This window comes from Nelumbo nucifera, chromosome 4 (genome assembly GCF_055504915.1).
Source record: "Nelumbo nucifera cultivar China Antique chromosome 4, China Antique-T2T, whole genome shotgun sequence".
NCBI lineage: Eukaryota > Viridiplantae > Streptophyta > Magnoliopsida > Proteales > Nelumbonaceae > Nelumbo > Nelumbo nucifera.
The window spans coordinates 23,716,569-23,735,974 of NC_142652.1; the positions used below are offsets into that span (position 1 = coordinate 23,716,569).

At 38.0% G+C, this 19,406-nt stretch overlaps 1 protein-coding gene and 1 pseudogene across 1 annotated transcript; one reads left to right on the forward strand and one right to left on the reverse strand.

Annotated features, from left to right (window-relative positions):
- Positions 1-4,112: 4,112 nt before the first annotated feature.
- On the forward strand, positions 4,113-4,900 carry LOC104603093 (putative calcium-binding protein CML15 pseudogene; annotated as a pseudogene).
- Positions 4,901-5,483: 583 nt separating this feature from the next.
- Positions 5,484-14,170, reverse strand: LOC104603129 (putative phospholipid-transporting ATPase 9). Its single transcript, XM_088886567.1, has 11 exons — positions 12,802-14,170; positions 10,286-11,637; positions 9,242-9,352; positions 8,824-9,100; positions 8,582-8,670; positions 8,384-8,492; positions 7,685-7,891; positions 7,469-7,594; positions 7,276-7,374; positions 6,679-6,870; positions 5,484-6,582 (listed from the first exon to the last, which is right to left on the reverse strand). Exons 1-11 carry the CDS (start codon positions 13,192-13,194, stop codon positions 5,947-5,949), a joined length of 3,591 nt encoding a protein of 1,196 aa, XP_088742693.1. The 5' UTR covers positions 13,195-14,170; the 3' UTR covers positions 5,484-5,946.
- Positions 14,171-19,406: the final 5,236 nt, after the last annotated feature.

Genomic DNA, 19,406 nt, shown 5'->3' on the forward strand with positions numbered 1-19,406 from the left:
TTGTGCTGGCAGTATTATGATGTGTTCGGTTGGGTCTATGCAAGCACGAGCAGTGACTCCATTGGGAAGTGTAAGGCTGCGTTTGTTTGCAGTGTAAATGCAAAACTACATCGATGGAATTTAACAACGGTCAGATGCTTGAGTGTAAAAAGTGAACCGACATTATACTCATTTTACACATTTAACAACGGTCAAAAAGCGTCACGTTTTTGTATGCCTTTAGAGAATATTCATCAAATGCAAATCTCCACCCTCCCCAACTCTCCTCTTAGAGACGAAATGATTATCAGAACTAAGTCTGAATTCTGAAGTCGAAAACATTTCCTCCGCTCTTGGGTTAGAAAAAAGAGGGAAAACTTGATTTTCAAGTAGTTCCAACACAGTTTGATCAGCGTTGAAGCTTTGACCGGCAAACCTGAGCACCGTAGCTGTTTCAAAAAATGCTTTCCATCTGTAAATCTGTAAAAACTGTTGACATATGTTGGGTTTCATTTCTCTACACTCGACTTGGCTTCTGATACTTGTCTTGTTTCTCTGGAGATGTTTATTGGGAAAAACAAAACTTAGAAAGACATCTTCACAAAGTTAGGCCCTCACAAGTTCTATTTTAAATACTACATCTGATGATTTTCTTTGATAAAGAAATCAAAGCCAGAGACCTGGAAATCAAGAACAAAGAAATCATTAGAAGAAAGCACAGAACAAAGCCTATAGTTCTTTTACTAGATATTCTTTGTTGGTGGGATCGTGGGTTTCTTAGGAGAAATCACGAATGCTTCGGGCGCCTCTCACAGACCTGAAAATCAAGAACAAAGATTTTCAGTCTTTCCCCTGAATCACCTCTCAACTAGATGCAGGACAAAGAATATTGAACCAAATGGACGATGGATAAGATGGAGAAGAGAGACGTCGATGAAGAGAAAGAGAGAAAGCGAGACACTGATGGAGAGATGCACAAAGGAGAAGTAGCGGTGCCAGCGAAGAGTTATCACAACGGGAGCATTTCGAAGATGGAGAGGAGAGACATTATTGATAGTGCTTTCACACTGATGGAGAGACGAAGAAATTTTTACATTGATTTTTTCGATGTATTTTTTACATCGATTTTCGATGTAAAAATCTATCAAAGAGGTTATTTACATCAATATTCATTGTTATTTTACACAATCCAAACAGTCACAAAATCGGATTGGAGTGTAAAGTAATAATGAATTGGGATTTACACTTCTTCCAAACGCAATCTAAGGCATAGAGGCTACTTGGGTTGGTTAAGGCAATGCTGTGCCCGTTTGGCAAGTCTTTTTTAGAAGATCTGTTGCAAGATCTTACAGTTAAGAAACATGGTGAGCTTTTGCAAATAGATCTTGGAAGACCAAAAACTGTTGGTTGAAATATTTTTCATAGATATTTATAAAAAAAAAAATCATAGATCTCCAAAAAGACTATAAAAGTTGAAAGACCGTTTGATAATGTGATGAAAATGTGTTATGTATATATGAATGTCTTGTGTATGGGTTATAGTTGTGAGTCATGCAATCATCATAAATGGGTCCTATATGCAAATTCCATCTATGCATATTCTTCATTGAGTCCACAAATATTTTTCAAGGTAGGCCTCACATACATTTCAACATATGCGTAATACATAATGTGCATTCCACGAACATTTCAATATATGCATAACACGTAATATGGGCCCCATATGCAAGCCCACCTATGCATATCCTTCATTATTGAATCCACAAATATATTTTAAGGTGGGCCTCACATACATTTTAACGTATGCATAATACGTAATGTGTGCCCTACAATATTTTCAATCTCGGGCCACTCATATAAGTCCATATTTGTATGCCATATTTGTGGTCTTCACTTGTGTTTAGAATATTGGGCCTACATATATTTTCCAAAAGTGGGCCTTACATGTCCATACATGGATATCAAACATGTAGGCCCCACGGATTTGATAAAGTGGATCTCACATGTACATACCATTGATGGGTCTCACTTACACATTTAAATAGTTTTTTGTTGAAAGATAACCCATTTTCTCCCAAGCGTGTACATCGTGCCACATGCGGGAAGAAGACGCGGAGTACTAGAAGACTATAAAAGTTTCATTTGAAGCTCCCTGAAAAATTCTAAATATGAGCTGCTCACTCTTTTATGGGCTGGAGCTTTTTTTAAATAGATCTCTCCATTGCCAAATGGGAAAACCCAAAATTCGGACTTCTGGGCTTCTAAACAGCTCAAAGCTTGCGTGGAAAGAATTGCCAAACACGGCCAACAGTGCATTGATGCCAATCATGAACTGGGAGCCAAACCAAAGTGGTTGCTGGTGAGGCAAGCGGTAATGCTAAACCACAGGATGGTGAGCTATTACTTCTTCCTCCAGTTTCATATCTTGGTCTGGTCTTGGAGTTAACTACTACCCAGCTGGGTTGGTACTGGTTTTGGTTGGTTCTGAAAATTGTGTTAATATTATTTATTGAAATTTAAAAAAAATAGAAGATTTTAGATTTTGGTCCTCTTTTTTCCCTTATTTATGTCAATAATTTGGCTCCTGGGAGCTCAACTTGTATATGTTCTCCTTGGACCCAACATGGTAGATCCTGCAATTTAGTAATCTAGTCAGGAAACCAAGAATTCCGGAGACCATCTGTAATTGGGGTTGGAATTCGAAGACCATGCAATTTGGTAGCTAGTTTGTGCTGTGTTGGTGTATGTTCTCAGTTTAATGGAATAATTATTGCCACAGCATCCCCATTGATATTGGAGTTTGTATCTGCTATGTGGGAATGAGTTTGATATTGTACTTATCAGGATTTGAAGTGAATATGAAGTACAAACAAATACTGATTTGGGGGGCATTGAATGACACGGAGGATTCAGACTGCTGCATGGGGACCATCATTCGTGATCCGGCCTGGCCCAGCTTGCAAATTTCTGGCCCCGGGCCCAGTTTTTTTGTCCAAGCTCGACTTATATAATATATTATATTATGTGCTATATATAATAAATTAGACAGACTTAATATTATAATTATATGTTATATATATATGTAAGTATTTATTATTTTATACATATATATATAGCTTTTTAATATATAGATATTCATGAGTTACACATGTGAGTTGTCTTTTTAAGTAAGGCCTTGTATGGATGAAGGCAGGCAGGGCTTTACTTCTATTTTTGAGCAATGTGGCCATGTGGGTGTTTAGGACAAAACTTATGGTAACACTATCGAATATTGTTCCGTCTTACATTGTTCAAGAATGAGAATAAAAAACTTGTCTTCATCTATAAATAGATAAGAAAGGTAAACCAAGTTTAAGGCCCATTTCTTATATTGTGTGCAATAGGCCCAAAACCTAACCAAGTACAGCTTAGTTTGGGTTTGTGTAATTTTTTTTTTCTATATATTATATTAATTAACTTAGGTTGAAGCCTTTATCATCAGTGTTAGACCTAGCCCATGATCACCAGAGTGTTGCAGTGGCACGGTCTCATCATGGAAAATGTATGGATGGGTGGGGCTCTCTGGGCCCGACCCAGAAACATGGTTAGTTTTGAACTGTCATGTAAGCAAAAACAGCTGATGTGAGAGTTGATTTTGTTTTCAAAAACAAAACCAACCATGTTGCCTAAAAGCAATGCTTTTTTTTTTTTTGTTTGTTTAATATAACAAATGTCCTCCAAAGAATGACATTTACTATTACTACTAGTCTACTACTAATTCATTATTGTCAATTTGTCATTCTCTAGGGCTGTGTTTGGTTTGAAGGAAAAAGTAGGGAAAGGTAAAGAAACCTATACAAACTTTGTAAAGGTTTTCTTACCTTTCACTTTCTTTCCCTATTTTTTTTTCCTTCAAACCAAACATTGCCTAAAGGTTAGAGAGGATTGATTTTTAGTATTAATTTGAATTCAAATGTTGCCACACCACCCATACGTAAATTTCAATCGTCCATCTGAAGCATTAAAATTCACCCACGTCCCACGACGTGCTTTCTTTTTTCTGTCATTCATTCTGATGATTCATTCACCTCTCATCCTGTGTCCCTGTCCCAAGTTTGCAACGGCCAACGGGCCAACCCCACAACACAAATCTACATAACAAACAATCCCGAGGCCAAGAGGCCCAACAAACACTCTAATTGTTCTTCCCTCTCAATCTCATTCTCATCTCTCATCATCTCTTCTTCTTCTTCTCCTTCGTAATCATCATTTCATCCCTAATATCGTTGTCTTCATCTTCCTCTCCTCATGGACACGCTCGAAACTGGTCAGCTTAAGGAGCTCAAAACCATCTTTTCTCGTTTCGACAAGGACTCGGACGGCAGTCTTACACATCTGGAGCTCGCAGCACTCTTGCGCTCCCTTGGCCTCAGGCCAACAGGCGATCAGGTGCACGAATTGCTCTCCAACATGGACTCCAATGGTAATGGCTCCATCGAATTCGATGAATTCGTCAGAGTCATAATGCCCGACCTCCAGAACGAGGGGATTTTGATGAACCAGAAGTATCTACTGGAGGTGTTCCAGTCTTTTGATCAAGACGGCAATGGATACATAACTACGGCGGAGCTTGCACGGGCCATGGCCAAGATGGGTCAGCCCCTAACCTACCGAGAACTCGCAGAAATGATGCGACAGGCGGACAGTGACGGAGATGGGGTCATTAGTTTTGATGAGTTTGCAACCGTCATGGCCAAGTCCGCCGCTGATTACCTCGGAATCGCCATCCCATAGCCGGAGATTGCCATTCCGTTAGCATCATCATCGTCGTTGTCATCTCTTCATCTCTCTCCTCCACATGACTATTCTTGGGCGGATTGACTTAACCGCATTGACCTGGTCCTTAGGTCTTCTCTTCTGTACAATTTCATTATTAGAAGAGTGTGTATTATAAAGTAAAAGTGATGTGGCAAGGAAAGAAACATCTGTCATCATCTATCAAACTCAAACTTTTGTTTTAATTAATCTGCTCGACTCCTGGGAACTGTGAATGAAGATGACTCTTGATTATTGGAAGGTCGTTATGTCTAAAGGCAATTATATCCTTGCTTTTGCGGTTTACTTTAATATTGGGTTAGAATTTAGATAAATAGAATTATGGAAATGAAATCCAATATAAATCCAAATTTGGTCATTTTAGTAACGAGACATTTACGAGTACGCAGCTCAAATTCTTCATTACTTCTTCAAGACGGCATTTTTAATCAGGTTTCTAACATCTGTACTCATTTTTGAGCTCAACAAAGCCAATCAAGATGACGCAGAGAAATTGTACAGTCAGCTGTCAAATTTCTTATTTCTTACAGCCCCTTATCCCTGAAGAAATAACTCCTAGACACTGACTCCGAATAAAATTCCTTTAAGGCTGTGAAAAAGCAATTTCTCGATCCTTTCTTCTGATGAAGCGAACTGATGGAGTTGAATGTCTCCATAGATCGCATCAAGAAATACCATGATAGATGATATACAAGGAAGTTAAACAGATAAAAATTGAACTTACATTGATGAAGAGAATACAGAAACAGAGAAGTGTACCCCCCTCCTATAGGAATACAAACAGTTGTAAAAGAAAACTATTCAAAATTGGAGTGAGTATTACTTACATCTTGACAATTATACAATATTGATGAGTAAAAATTGAAAAAAAAATGAAAAAAAAATGATGCCTTAAATGGACAAGAATCAAAATTTACAGCTTTTGGGGTTCTACCCACTCAACTAATAGTACAACAGGTTCTGCTTTTGACTGTAAAACTTGGAGAAGATAGTATGAGCAGTTAATCATGATTACCGAGGCATGCTTTCTAGTCAAGAAGAATGTAAGCAGCCGTTTGCTTACAAGTTGTACTTGATGGGCAGCATTTTGGCTTACAAATCACCTGAGCAAGCATCCAATAGCAAAAACCCACAAATAATATCACAAATTTTTTATGGAGTCTGATGATGATGCTTCTGTTTTAAGCGGTTTCTTTTTGCTTCTGCCCTTGCTGTATAACCTACTGTTGTGGGCCGCAAGGATCTTTGCCGCACCATATGGCAAAACTCAGGATCTTCAGATTGACCCTCCAGTCTTATCCATTGTATCATCTCATGATACATTGGAAAGAATCGCATCTGGATGGCTGAGTATGTGAAGTAAGGGATGAGGCTGGAGATTAGCACAAAAAGTGTGACGAGCCAGTAAGACGGTGCTGGTGCACAAGCTTCAATGAAGACCTTGTAAGCAGTGGTAGATATAATTGGGGACATGGCTCCATAGGCCAAGAGGAAGAGATACCATAGCATGATTCCACCCCAGATGAAGATATGTTGTATCAGGGTGAAGTAACTGACAGAGAGTGCCATCTGGCAGTTAACAACCCAGACAACACAAGTGTACATGGTGGTACCCAGGATCTCCAATCCAACAACCTCACCTCCCTTACGGAATGCCTGATGCTCCAAAGCCCTTGTGCAGAAGAAGAAAACGATAATGGAAGTGCAAACCCCATTAAACATCCAGCTCAATATTCGGAACCAGCTGAATAGGACATTTTGCACACCTTCTTGGTATAGCAGAGGGAACTGTCACATGGAAAGCAGTAAGCTAAAGTTATTATACACATACAGGTGTAGAATTAAAAAAGGAAAAAAAAATGACCATCTTATATGATGGAATACCTTGAGACAAAACCTTGCTGAGACATCCTGGTCAAATACGCCAAGAGCAATCACGGGAAGTGATGTGAAAAAGACATTATATAATGATAAATACCAATCATTATATGCAGGTTGCCCAGAGAATGATGCATAAGCCTCAAAAAAGAAAAGAGTGAAACCAAATGCGATATTCTTGTAGAAGAAGTAGCATATCTGTAGAGAAGCAGAAGAAAACCATCAAACTTTTGCTTTTTTTTATTATTTATTTTGGAGCTGAGGGTGACGTTGATTAGCATGCATTAGTAAATTGTGATGGAAATCATCAAGGTTGTTAAACAAAGCATAGCTTAAAAGCTAATGGGTTGATTAGGAACAGAAGGGCCATTACCCCAATGTTGGTCCTGGCTATCCAGGATCTTGGGAGGGGTAGACTGGATATTGACCCCCAGCATTTTCTTGCACAAAATGTCTGCTCTCAGACAAGTTTGTCTTATACTTGACAGCCTCAGGTTTAGCCATTGCACCAAGCGACAACCCCCTCCTAAGATCTAGAAATGACAAGCTAAATGCATATTGACGATAGCTTCTAACCGAAGTATAAAGATATGAAAGACTAACCATTGATGAAATCCTTCTATAACACCAATGCCCATGTACAAGTAGCAAACGTTCCAGGAATTGGAACTGAGCAATTGCAATGTCACTTGACATGACTGCCTGAAATAATCAAAGAAGAAGAAATGAGGTGAAACGGAAAAAAAACTCAATTTTCTCCAAGAACCACAAGTTTTGTATTTATTGGACATTTTACCTGCATCCCTTCAACACCACTAATACCAACTCCAATATCTGCTTCTTGAAGCATGCCCACATCATTGGCCCCATCACCAATTGCTAATGTTGTCTTACCTGTTCCATTTTTAACCAACCGTGTAACCTGAAATTATTGAAGAAATAGATATCTCATTAGTCAAAATAATTCCTTAAGAAACATCTTTTGATGAAATAAACAACTTTGCAAACTTACAAGTGCTTTCTGTTTTGGTGATGAACGACAGCAGATAACAGATGCACAGCCAATTGCCAAATGTAGAAATTTGCTCTTGACATCATCCTCCAGAGCATATGCAAGTGACTTTCCATCAATGATCAAAGCATATGCATCATTACCATTTGATGCAGTGAGCTGTGCCTGCCCTTCACTTATCTGATGGATAACACTTGCTTTTGATTCCTAAAAAAGGATCCCCAAAATGACAAAAAAATCACTTAAGAGGTTTTACAATTCCATTTACTGAGCTTAATAGATTTGCCAATAAAATAATGATTAATGAATCAAAACTCTCGTTGGTATTTCCCATTTGTCCATATTCTACTCATGAAAGAAACCAATACTGGCAACACCAGTAAAATTATTGTCAGACACCCCTTAAATTTGAAGAGAAAGTTGGCAAAGATCTTTTCCAGCCACTAAAACAGGAAACTTTGAAATAAAAATAATGTGGAGATCCCGCTGATGATGTCCCCTCACCACATATCAAAACAATAGGTAGATGACCCTAGTGGACAACCTTTAGCTAGCAAATGTGTATACTAACTTTGCGGTCCATTATTACCTAATATATATTATCCAATAACCCTTTCATATTTAAAAATATGTACAGCTGCTATTCGAACTTTTATTTCCACTACTGATATAAGAACAAGAAGTAAAACTAATTTCTACCTTGGCAATGGCGATCTTGTCCCCCTCTTTCTCCAATGCTTTAATTACTGGTGTCTCCAAGTTGATAATTATTTGCTTCATTCCTTGTCTAAGCAAACTACAGGCAAAACTGCAAGATTTAACTAATAGTCAGGTACATCAGAAGAGTATACTTTACAATATAAATATTAAAAAAAGAACCATATCCAGAACTTGTACCCAATATTGATGGCTGTCTCCATCTTATCTCCAGTTAAAACCCATATCTTTATTCCAGCTTGTGCAAGTTTGTCAATGCACTCAGGAACCTGAAAGATGAAAAACAATAATCACTCCGAAATCTCACAATTATCTCCCCCCCCCCCAAAAAAAAAAAAAAAAAATTCAATCACCTAAAGACTTACCACCCCCCCACCCCACAAAAATAAGTAATAATAATAGTTAAAAGATCTTCTACCCACCCCATTTTGGAGTTTGTCCTCTACAGCTGTAGCACCGAGAAGAATTAAATCTCTCTCAATCTTATCTGCCACTTCATCGACCCTTTCATCCCGATATGCATTGACTGAGTTCTTGGCTTCAGTGAATTCCTCATTGAATTCCTTGTATTCATCCTCACTTAGTTCACGATAAGCAAGTACCAAGGTCCTCAAGCCTGCATCAGCATAGTCATTCATGTGATCCCTAGTCCGCTCTTCAAATTCCATCCCATTCTTTGCAAGCCTTTCAAACATAACACTGCTTGTGGAAAAAAAAATACACAAGGGGGGGGGGGGGGGGGGGAGGGTTAGATTCTTTAGAGAAAGGGGAAATTGAAATCGAAGAGCCTTTGTTACTTTTTCAATTCATGCTAGACTAAAGTCTTTTCTTTTTACAAACCTGTCAGCGCCTTTACAAAGTAGTAGTATTTTTCCCTCTTCATTTTGTACTATCACAGACATCCGCTTTCTTGAGCTATTAAACTCTAATATATTCAAGAGTTTATATGATCTGCAAAAAGAAAGGAGAACCAACTAAATATACAATCGCTAGCAAGTTGTCTGGTCATCTCAAGCAGAAAATACGTTAAACTGAAAGAAAGGACACCCCTCTCTTCCTGTATACTAGCCATTTCTAACCTCCATGGTCATTGTGTAATACACTTGAAGGTTCATTTCATTGTCAGACCCACTGGTATGACCAACATGTCAGGAACCGCATAAATTAAAACAAATCTATAGATAGTCACTCTAGTACTCTACCGGTTCATGTGAATTTCAGAAATATTGATCACAAGTACAGCTTATAGATTGGATTATGTGGAGAGTCCCACATGTATACCAATGTTTTAAAACACAGAGGCATGATGCAAGTTGTTCCACTACCTAGAGGCGTGAGGCATAGTTCAAAACATAACAGGCGTAAACCTCCTTAAGAAGAAGAGGATGAGGAGGAGGAAGAAGAGGAAGGAAGATCTCATTTTTCTTTATTTTTAACAAAAATCTTTTATATTAAGAAGAATGAAGATACATAACACTAGATGAAAAAGGGGTTTGTCAAAGTGGAGGCGAGTGAGCCAGAGCAGAGTAAGACCCCACTAGCACAAAAAAAAGGGCTTCATTGAAAAGGGGGTGGGAGGGCGAAAGGGGGTCCAGGGTCGGAGTCCCCAGCCCACATTCTTTCCCATTCTCTTTCCTTCCCTTCCCTTTTCTTTCTTTTCTCTTTCTTTTTCTTTCCGTTCTCTTTCTTTTCCTTTTTTCCTTTTTGTCTTTTTATATGAGGTGTGCATGAGGTGTGTGAGGCATACAGGCGTACGCCTCCCACACCTTTTGAAACACTGATATATAATACAGAATAGAAAAGGGTTATTAAAAGAAAATGACAATGCTATGCATGTAGAGCACTATAAGATTTCTCTACAACACATCTAGTGGAGAAACTAACCTTTCAACCTGTTTGCCAGACACAGGGTCCAACTCATGCAGAGATATGCTTGTTTGTGTTCTCTTGTAAAATTCAAATCCAAGTTCTCTTGCTGCAATGACAAATGCTGCCTCATCTGGTGATTCAGCTTCATAGGAAATCTTCCTGGTCACATCATCCACTTCAGGTATGGCTGTGTGGCAGATTGCCAATAAACAAAGGAACTTCTGAATGACATCCGGTCGAGGCTCATTAACCCATTTCCCATCCATCATTCTTTCATCCTTAAAATTGAAACCTTTAATAGATGGCTTTTTTGGAGCAGGATCCTCAATGTCATCTTCACCGTTTTCCACATCATGAACCAATGGTGACCCCTTCCTTCGAGCCATTGCCCTCTCAACCTCCGTGACCCCACGGCCATAAGCTGTGCCAGCCACTGAACACTTAATGAATTCCATGGAGTTGCAGGTTAGAGTTCCAGTTTTATCAGAAAGTATAGTGTCAACTTGGCCAAGTTCCTCATTCAAATTAGAGGTGCGAGCTCGTGCAGGCTTGTCAGCTTCCTCATAGTACATGTGCAGATCTTGGTTGATGAAGATGCTCTGTAGTACTTTTACAATTTCTATTGATACATACAAAGAAATTGGGATCAAGTAGCTATATAACATCAGTGCAGTCAAAAAATGCAGAATTGCTGCAATAGGTGCACTTTTAGGATCAAAGTAGATGGTTGTATCATCTGGTCTAAGATACCACCTTTTCATCCATCCATTCTCTAGGTCCTCTCTAGTTGAAATCCCGAATACAATTGATCCAATGAAAGCCAATAAAAACAAAATGCAAAACAAGAAGTAGACTATCTTATCCATCTTCCTCTCGATTTTGCTTCTCTTTGATGGGGGATCAGTGGAATTTTGAATAACTTTAGTGTCCTGACCTGCAAAAATGACAGCCCCATAGATGTAATCTGTATTCCGAAGCTTTGAGTCCCTGAGTAGAAGTTGCTGAGGATTAAGGGGATACTGTTGCTCATTAAAATCCATACTTCCAACAAAAGTGTACAGGCTTGCATTTGGATCTTCACATTTAACAATAGCCTTGAATTCCCTGAAACTGGAGTCCTCATTTAAGCCTGAAGTCACCTCCAGTGCTTGTTTTAGTTTCAAATTTGTCTCCCCATCAAGGTTCATGGTCTCAACATAGCAAACAGCATCCTCATAACTGGATGAAAGCAAGAGTAGGTCAGCTGGAAAAAAGGAATCCTTCTCTACCTTCACTATGTCTCCAACTCTCAGATGCCTCCATTCAGTATAGTCAAAATTGCCATCACCAAGATGCACCTTAACCTTCCTATTGTTCACCTCAATATCCTGAGAAAGAATTTGGATATTAGATTATGCCTTTAAGACACAGGAACAACACCCTGCTAGAATCACAGAATGAGTACAAATTGTAGAAGCCTAGATCAGAAAATGAAATTGGACAATTATCTACTTAAATTAATTATATACATATACATATACACATGAGAAGGAGAATCGGAAAGTTGTTTAGATACTAATAATGTATAAATCTGCCATAACCAACTCTTCAAAAAGGTATGTGAGGAATGACCAACAGTTGTTGTCTAGACCCTAAAATAATAAAACTAAAAACTAAATTAATAAGTAGATGAGATAGAGGAAAAGTATATCTGTTAGTCTGTAGTTTCTGCTTTACCTTTCTAATCTAGTTATTACTGTGAGTTGATTTTTGAGCTAATAATCTTAACATGGATTAAAAAATTTTTTAGAAGGTTTGACAATCAATCATTTATAAAAAATGAAATTTATTCTTAGTATATATATATTTTTTTTCAAAACAAATGCGAAAGTGGTAAAAAGAAGAAAAAATAATAATACAACAATAACAAGAATAAAACCAAGAATGCAACGATGACAATATCAATGACAGCAACAGTACTTTACAATTTAATTTCATATTGCAGAACATGACATTAGGTCTAAATAATAAGCCACCGCTTCTTCTAACAATTAAGTTCCTCTCTCACAGCTGGATAGACAGATTAACTTTGTTTTAGATCCAACAAAAAAATGCAAAAATAGGAGAAAAACTTTCCAACAGGAAACTTTATTAAATAAATAGTTAATGTTCTAATAAAAGCACCTTCTTATATACAGGACAAGAAAATTTCTCCGGGTATCATGTTTCAAACATAAAATTAACTGGAGCAGTATCCTTCTGGCATAGTCTTTCAGAAGCAAAAATACTGGAGGACATTTTCTCATGATTAATTGTGCCAGATTTTCAATTCATAACTTCCCAGGTATTATCAAGAAAAAAACAAAGGTGATTGAAATCCAATTTTGAGTTTCGAACTTCAAATGACTTGAAAGCCTTACTGAGAAGCGTCTAATTTACATCAGGCAGGTTTATGAGTTTGAAAAAGGAAACAAGTTTCTCCGTAACAACTCAAGTGCGTTCAGAGAAGGATTATCCAACAATAGGCATAGAAAGCACATAAAAACAAATACCTGCTTTTTTCTCCTCCAATCCTCGATCGCCTCTTTGACCATGCTAGCCCCAATCACAACGAGAAGAGGGAGGATAGCACTGACTGCAGAGTAAGGAGCAAGCGGAGTGAAGGACAAGCAGCCGGTGAATAGGAAATACATGTTAGCGACTCTCCTGAACTGTTCAAACAAGGACTTGGGGAAGAAGGTGGCGAGCGTATACTTTGTTGTTCTAACATAATTGCCTCCATAATTTCGGATAGCAGAGTCAGGGCTATCTGGTTCATTGCAGAAGACCACCCTCGAGAAGCCCGGGCCACCAATCTGAGAGTGGTCGTCCTTGAAAGATGCTTTCCCACAGGTGAAAGCATAGATCTTGCTGATATGTAGCTTCCTTCTTCTACCATTAGGCATCCTATTCCACCACCAGCTCTACCCTCAATTCCCACAGCACAGTTTAATTCACCAGAAAGAACAGAACTTTGCAACCTTCAAGAGCAAAAAAACTCCCAACGAATTGCACCTTCTTCAAGAAGGACCACCTCCCACCAATTCACAGAACCAAAACCCAAAAAATTCCAACTTTTTTTTTAACAGAACACCAACCAACTACTGAGTCCAGAACCCCAGAACAGGTTTCTACCCTAAAGCCCAGGACCCCAGAAGATAAAATTTAAATAAAAAAGCAGCACTTCTTCACGGATGCAGGAAGAAATAAAACCAATTCTTCACGGATGCAGAAAGGTCCAACCAATTCCGCAAATTTACAAACTAAAAAATAGAAATTGAAATAAAATGTTACTGATATAGACAAAAGTCACAAAACAAAGGCAATATTTCCGACCTGCAACACCACTTATTAATCTGCTAATTGGTAGCTCAATTGAAATCTCCGCCTCAGAAAAAAGGAACCCAGAATCATACACCCCTCTAACCTTCAAATGCGCTTGTCAAAAATCAGAATGTTAAGCATCTCATTCCCACAAGCCTGTAAAATAGCTATAAACAGGGCCAATCCCATTGTTGTTTCTTCTCCCTCATGGCGTGAAAGTTTTGAACGTAGACTTGTATCTCTCCATTGACTAACAGACAATAGCGACGGAAAGCAACGCGCATATGGAAACCGATCTCAACGTGCAAGCTTTTAATTTCAACTTTCGTCTCTCGAAAAACCACCCCCCAAAACCATAAATATATAAAACAAATAAAGAATCCCTGTTCTAGAAGGTCAATGAAATGTCTGCTGCAATAATCGTTCACGACTTCACGCCTATGGGGGCTTCGAGGGTTAAACTCAGAAGCTAATAATGGGCTTTCATTCCGGGCGGATTTTTGGTGTTCTGTCTACGAAGCTGCAGTCTGCAGAGAAAAACAGACGAATTTGTTGTATTAAATTTATTTTACATGCATACACATATGTATATATAATTAAATTCAATGCTTAAACGATGTTAGAAAAATAGAAAAAAAAAGATATCTTTTAAGCGAGAATTACTAAGAAGTAGTCGCTATAATTGTCTAAATTCTATTCAACAACCACGCTTTAAACTCAGGTTCCGTGGGTGATCATCATATCACATTAATATAAAGAAAATTTGTGTTTTTGAATGATCAAAAGATACCTCCTCATGGCGGGGAAGTCGCAACGTGTAGACAGAGTCAAACAGGATGCACTCACATGAGTAATGAGTTGATGTTCTCCCTTCCCACCTTTTTTTTTTTTCTAATTTCGTTTTTTTCTTCTTTTATCTTTTATATTTCATTCCAAACTAACAAATGATTCTCTACTCACTCCCGTAGGGAACCATATTTTATTACTTTTAATATCTAACAACTTAAAAAATTAATTTTTGATATATTTAAATTCCCTAACGTAAATGATTAAAAGCACTACTTGATAATATTTTATCAAGCACTACTTTTCTTTTCTTCTTCATCTTCTCAGTGGGAAGAAATTGGAATAAGCATAGAGAAAATAAGATGGGTCAGAGTATTATTAGCAAAAAAAAAAAAAAAGAAAGAAAAATACAGCAGCCATTAATTATAAAATTATCTTCTCTCATTCTTGACCTACAATGTTGCTAAATTCTATCTACTCTTTTTTTTCAATAATTATAAAATTTTCCTCCAAAAATAATTAGTTACACAAAATCCATATTTGTCATATGGGTTTTCCAGTGAGTCAACAATGTCAATGAGCCCAATATCTAGCCTTCCCATAGCCATAGGTGATAGGACGACTAGTGGGATTGAATCAGATGTCATGTACATGTACTGGTAGTCTGGTACAAGGAGATCAACCCAAAAAAACAAAAAGTAAAAATAAAAAACAGTAGGGACAAGCAATTTTCTGCTCCTGCAGAGGAATACAAGAGTTGAGGCTTAGGACTTCTCGTTCTGATGCAAAAGACTTTTTATCTGCCTGAGAAGGTATTATATTCTAGGCTATCATCTGGTTCAGTGAGAGGAAAAATATCAGGAATGTTCCTTTGTTTCTTTTTTAATCTTGAGGGCGTACGTGTTCGATTGGTTTAAAAGTCCGAAACGCGGCAACGTGGCTTGACCTCATTGGGTGCTGCAGTTTAAGGGAAGACTTACGAATCTCCCACCACCAGGAATGTGATTATGTTAGCGGCAACTGGAGATAGATGCTGGGAACCCAGAAACTTCGTCATTAAAAAACATTAAAACAACCTCTCTCCAGCTTATTACATTATAAGTCGCCTGGTCGGTCTTAGAGAGAGAGAAAGAGAGAGTCTACGCATAAATCCAGAGTATAGATACATTCAAAGGATGAACTAATGTGTAAGGCATCAATATTTTAATTTTTCTTTGTATCAGCACTGATTGCGGAATTCTCATGCCTTAACCCACATGGCAAAGATCAAATGGATATGGGTTCATCTTATCATCTACAAGTCTATAAGCCCCTTAAATTCCAAGTTTATTACTTGAGAAGAAAATTGACGAATATAACCATTTGACAGCAATGAACGTTTGACAAACTGGGTTCATGAGTTCTATTTCTACAGAGCTTCGTTCACCAATAGAGGCATAGACTCGTCAATCTGGATGGCTCAATTCGTCTATTTCTTTTCTTTCTTTTTTTCTCGTCTAACTTGTTGTCTTCAGAAAATGATGATGGTATAGGTATTAGGTAATACGTATGTGCTGATCTAGGCATTCAGAACTCTTAAATGAATTCAGAAACTTCTAGGGGGGCGTCAAGATTTACCACCCAAGAAATGTATTGTGGTTAGTTAATGTTTACATCAAGTAATGAATGACTGAATATCCCAAAATAATGCGTTATCTAGAGGAGGATACACTCTAGTGGTCTTTAATTAAAATAAACATTTATTCAGTTTCAAACTTAGGTTTTCACCATGACCTCCTCAACCCCAAGTGGCATTCTTTTATTCTTTTGATGTAATCTGGCCTAACTACTGCTTCTTCTTGATTGGATGTGTTATTTGGGGACCCCCACCATATCAAACTAAGCAGAGGATAGAAACAACGGAGAAGTATAAAAACACACGATGCAGAATAACAATACGAGAGAGAGAGAGAGATTGGCAGGTTGTAGGAAAAATGGAGAAAAGAAACAAGAAAACAACAGCCAAACCATACAAGGACAAATGGGAAAGGAAAAAATCCAAAGGAATATTTCTTGCTTTTTAAACAAACAAAAAAAACCCCAATTTGGACGCATGGAAAGTGAGACAATAGATTGGATCATGGTTTGGGAATTCTGGGCAAGGTGGCGGACAAAGTAGAGCTAAAACCTTTTAGGCTTTTACGGGGTGAAGAGAGGCCCATGGGATCTAGTAGTCTCGTCTGCTTTGGTGATTGTATTTAGAAATGATAACAAAATAAAGGGATTACAGAGAGATACAAGATCTAGAAGGTTCCATATGAATACACATGATCTCTTTTTTTTTTTTTGGGATTTTGCTTTTTTTTTTTTTACTGCTTTTCACTCTCCTTCTCCTAAGATCCACCCCACTTGGGAGGCTATGGATTCATCCCAACCCCACCAGTCCACCACTTGACTTGACAATAATAGGTCAAGAAGAAATTGTATAAACTTGACTTCCCCATCTCTCTTCTTGTTCTTTTCATACGTTCATGTTGTCTGTGAATGGGTCATGGATGGATGAGGGTGCCGGGTGGTGTCAACTTCTGAATCCATTTATGCTTTCTTCATGGTTGGGTTGTGCTTTGGTTTGATATTATTCTCAAGACTCACGCAGTTGGACCCACCAATGAAGCTGGCCCAACCAATCCCCCTTTTCATCTCTCTTTGCCAAAAGCACTGCCCAGTTTCCAAGCCTAGGGGCCAGTTTAGCCCAACCCTAGGCCCATCCATTATAACAATTCATGAATCACAACCATTTTGTATTGAACAAAAACCAAGGGACAATGGCTACAAGGTTGAGAATAACACTAGCTCATCCATGAAGAGGAAAGCTTTAGCTCTAGTGCATTGTGGGTACTAGTAGTATAACTTGTCTGGTTTTGTTTCTCCTGGTTCAGGTACCTAAACCAATTATAAATAGTGTACCATTTCTCAACCAAAAACCCTACCTGATCCCTGATAAAATGCAACCCTTTGATTGGGTTTGGGGTAGGAGGGATTGGGATACTTTTTTTAAAAGCTGGGTGGATTCAGTTTGCTTCCTCCACTCCCTCAAATTAAAGCAAAACCAAAACAAAAAGTAAAGGTGGATTCAGTTCCAGGCTTCCAGCCAGCAATTGATATTTGAAACTGAACCTTTTGAGTCCAAAAAATTGCTTTACTTCATTGATTATAATAATGAGAAAGTTGTCAAAAGTTAGAAATATATAAATGTAGAATAGAATAGAGAAAAGGTGTCTTAAGGCTGAAAGGGTTTCTTCTCCCAAATAAACGCTGCCCTGCCTTTTGCTGTGCTCACATGGGTGTGTTGTTTCCTGCCGGGTCACTGCTCTTCGTTAGGTGAGAATTTATTGTTGTTTTTTAATTACAAGTAATTTACAACAACCGTGAGAACGTGAAAACCCCACGTGGAACACATACTTGCAGCATACGTACAATACTTTCATTCTTCTTTCTTCATTTATTAGTTTTTGGAGGGTGTTTGATTCTGTTTATGTTTATTGAATAAACTTTTTGTAATTGTATGATTGTAAAATCGAAAAAAATAATCAATGAAGATGCCTATATAGTATTGAGGCCTTTACTTATGGGATGCCTATGTAGTATCATTTACTCGATAAATATAAACGGAGTCAAACACATACACTAAGATCCAATACTGCTTCTACTTTTTTTTTTTTTAATTTTACTTTTATACCCGTGTTTACATGGTTTGTTACATATTAAAGTAAACTCCCACTAACCCAACAATAGAAAAGCAAACCAATTATGGACCCATGTATGAAGAATTCGAACCCGTTTCCCATTTGGACTATCAATTACAATCACAATCACGTAAGAGGCCTTTGGCGGATGGTAAAATAGCATTTTTACGGTGTAATAAGGGGCCATATTCTTGACATGTCATGTCGACTGTCGAGGGATGAAGATCATTGGCCATGTGGTAGATAGATCTATCATCTTTACGACAAAAACAATTATTTTAGCATTATCTTGATGGTCGTAAATGGCCTTCCAAAAAAAATCTTGATGGTCGTAAAATGGTTCTATGTTCGGTTTTCTTCTCGACCCGATAAGAGTCCATTTCGAAGTGATTCCATTGAAGTGGCAAATAAACAAGTTTTCTTTTGTCGCCATCAGCCCCATGGGCTGCCATCCATCATTTATGATCATTAACCCTTGAGCTTGGGTGAAGACATGGTTTAAAACTTGGATGGGGCCCAAAGGAAGACTTATGAGCAACACCACTTTTCATGGGCCCGGCCCATGCCTCTACCGTGGTCGAAACTTGAAAAAAAGAAGCTAAGACTAACTAACTGCCTAAGCGTGTTGGATTGAAAATTGCATTTGGATTTAAGACCAGTCAATATTTCATCATATCCATGAATCCACCTCAGCTGTGCCCGAATAGAGCTCCTTCCTTTTAAGAAATTGTCGTGTTATTTCTAGGAAGGCGGTATAATTGTATAAAGACAGACAGAATTAACTTATCTTCCATCATTATTAAACGGGTCAAATCATGATTAGGTATATATAGATTAATTGGCAAATTATGAGGTCAAGGAAGCTCGTCCTTAAACCCATTAAACTAATTATCGTAAAGGGTTAATGGTCTTTGTTATGTACTTATTGAATGAAGTTGTTGGTCTCCTACTCCCCTTCACCTAAAACCTAAAAGTGGTTGAAGTTAATAAAACTACAAGTGATCACCTGAAAGTCTGAGAATTTAGATGGAAGTGAAGTGACACTAACACCAAAATGTGAAGGCCAGTGAAACTCTGGGGTTCACCCTTCAAATTAACATGAAGAAACACATCAGCTCAGCTGCTACAAGTGAAAATCGAAAGAAAGATTCCTTCCATTATTAGAAGTGGGTCATGGGTTTCAAACCAAGACTGACATGAATATAAGATATTTAATGCAGTAACCCTAAAAACCAAATCTGTGGATCCTACACCTGATACATAGATAGAGGTGATCGATTTGA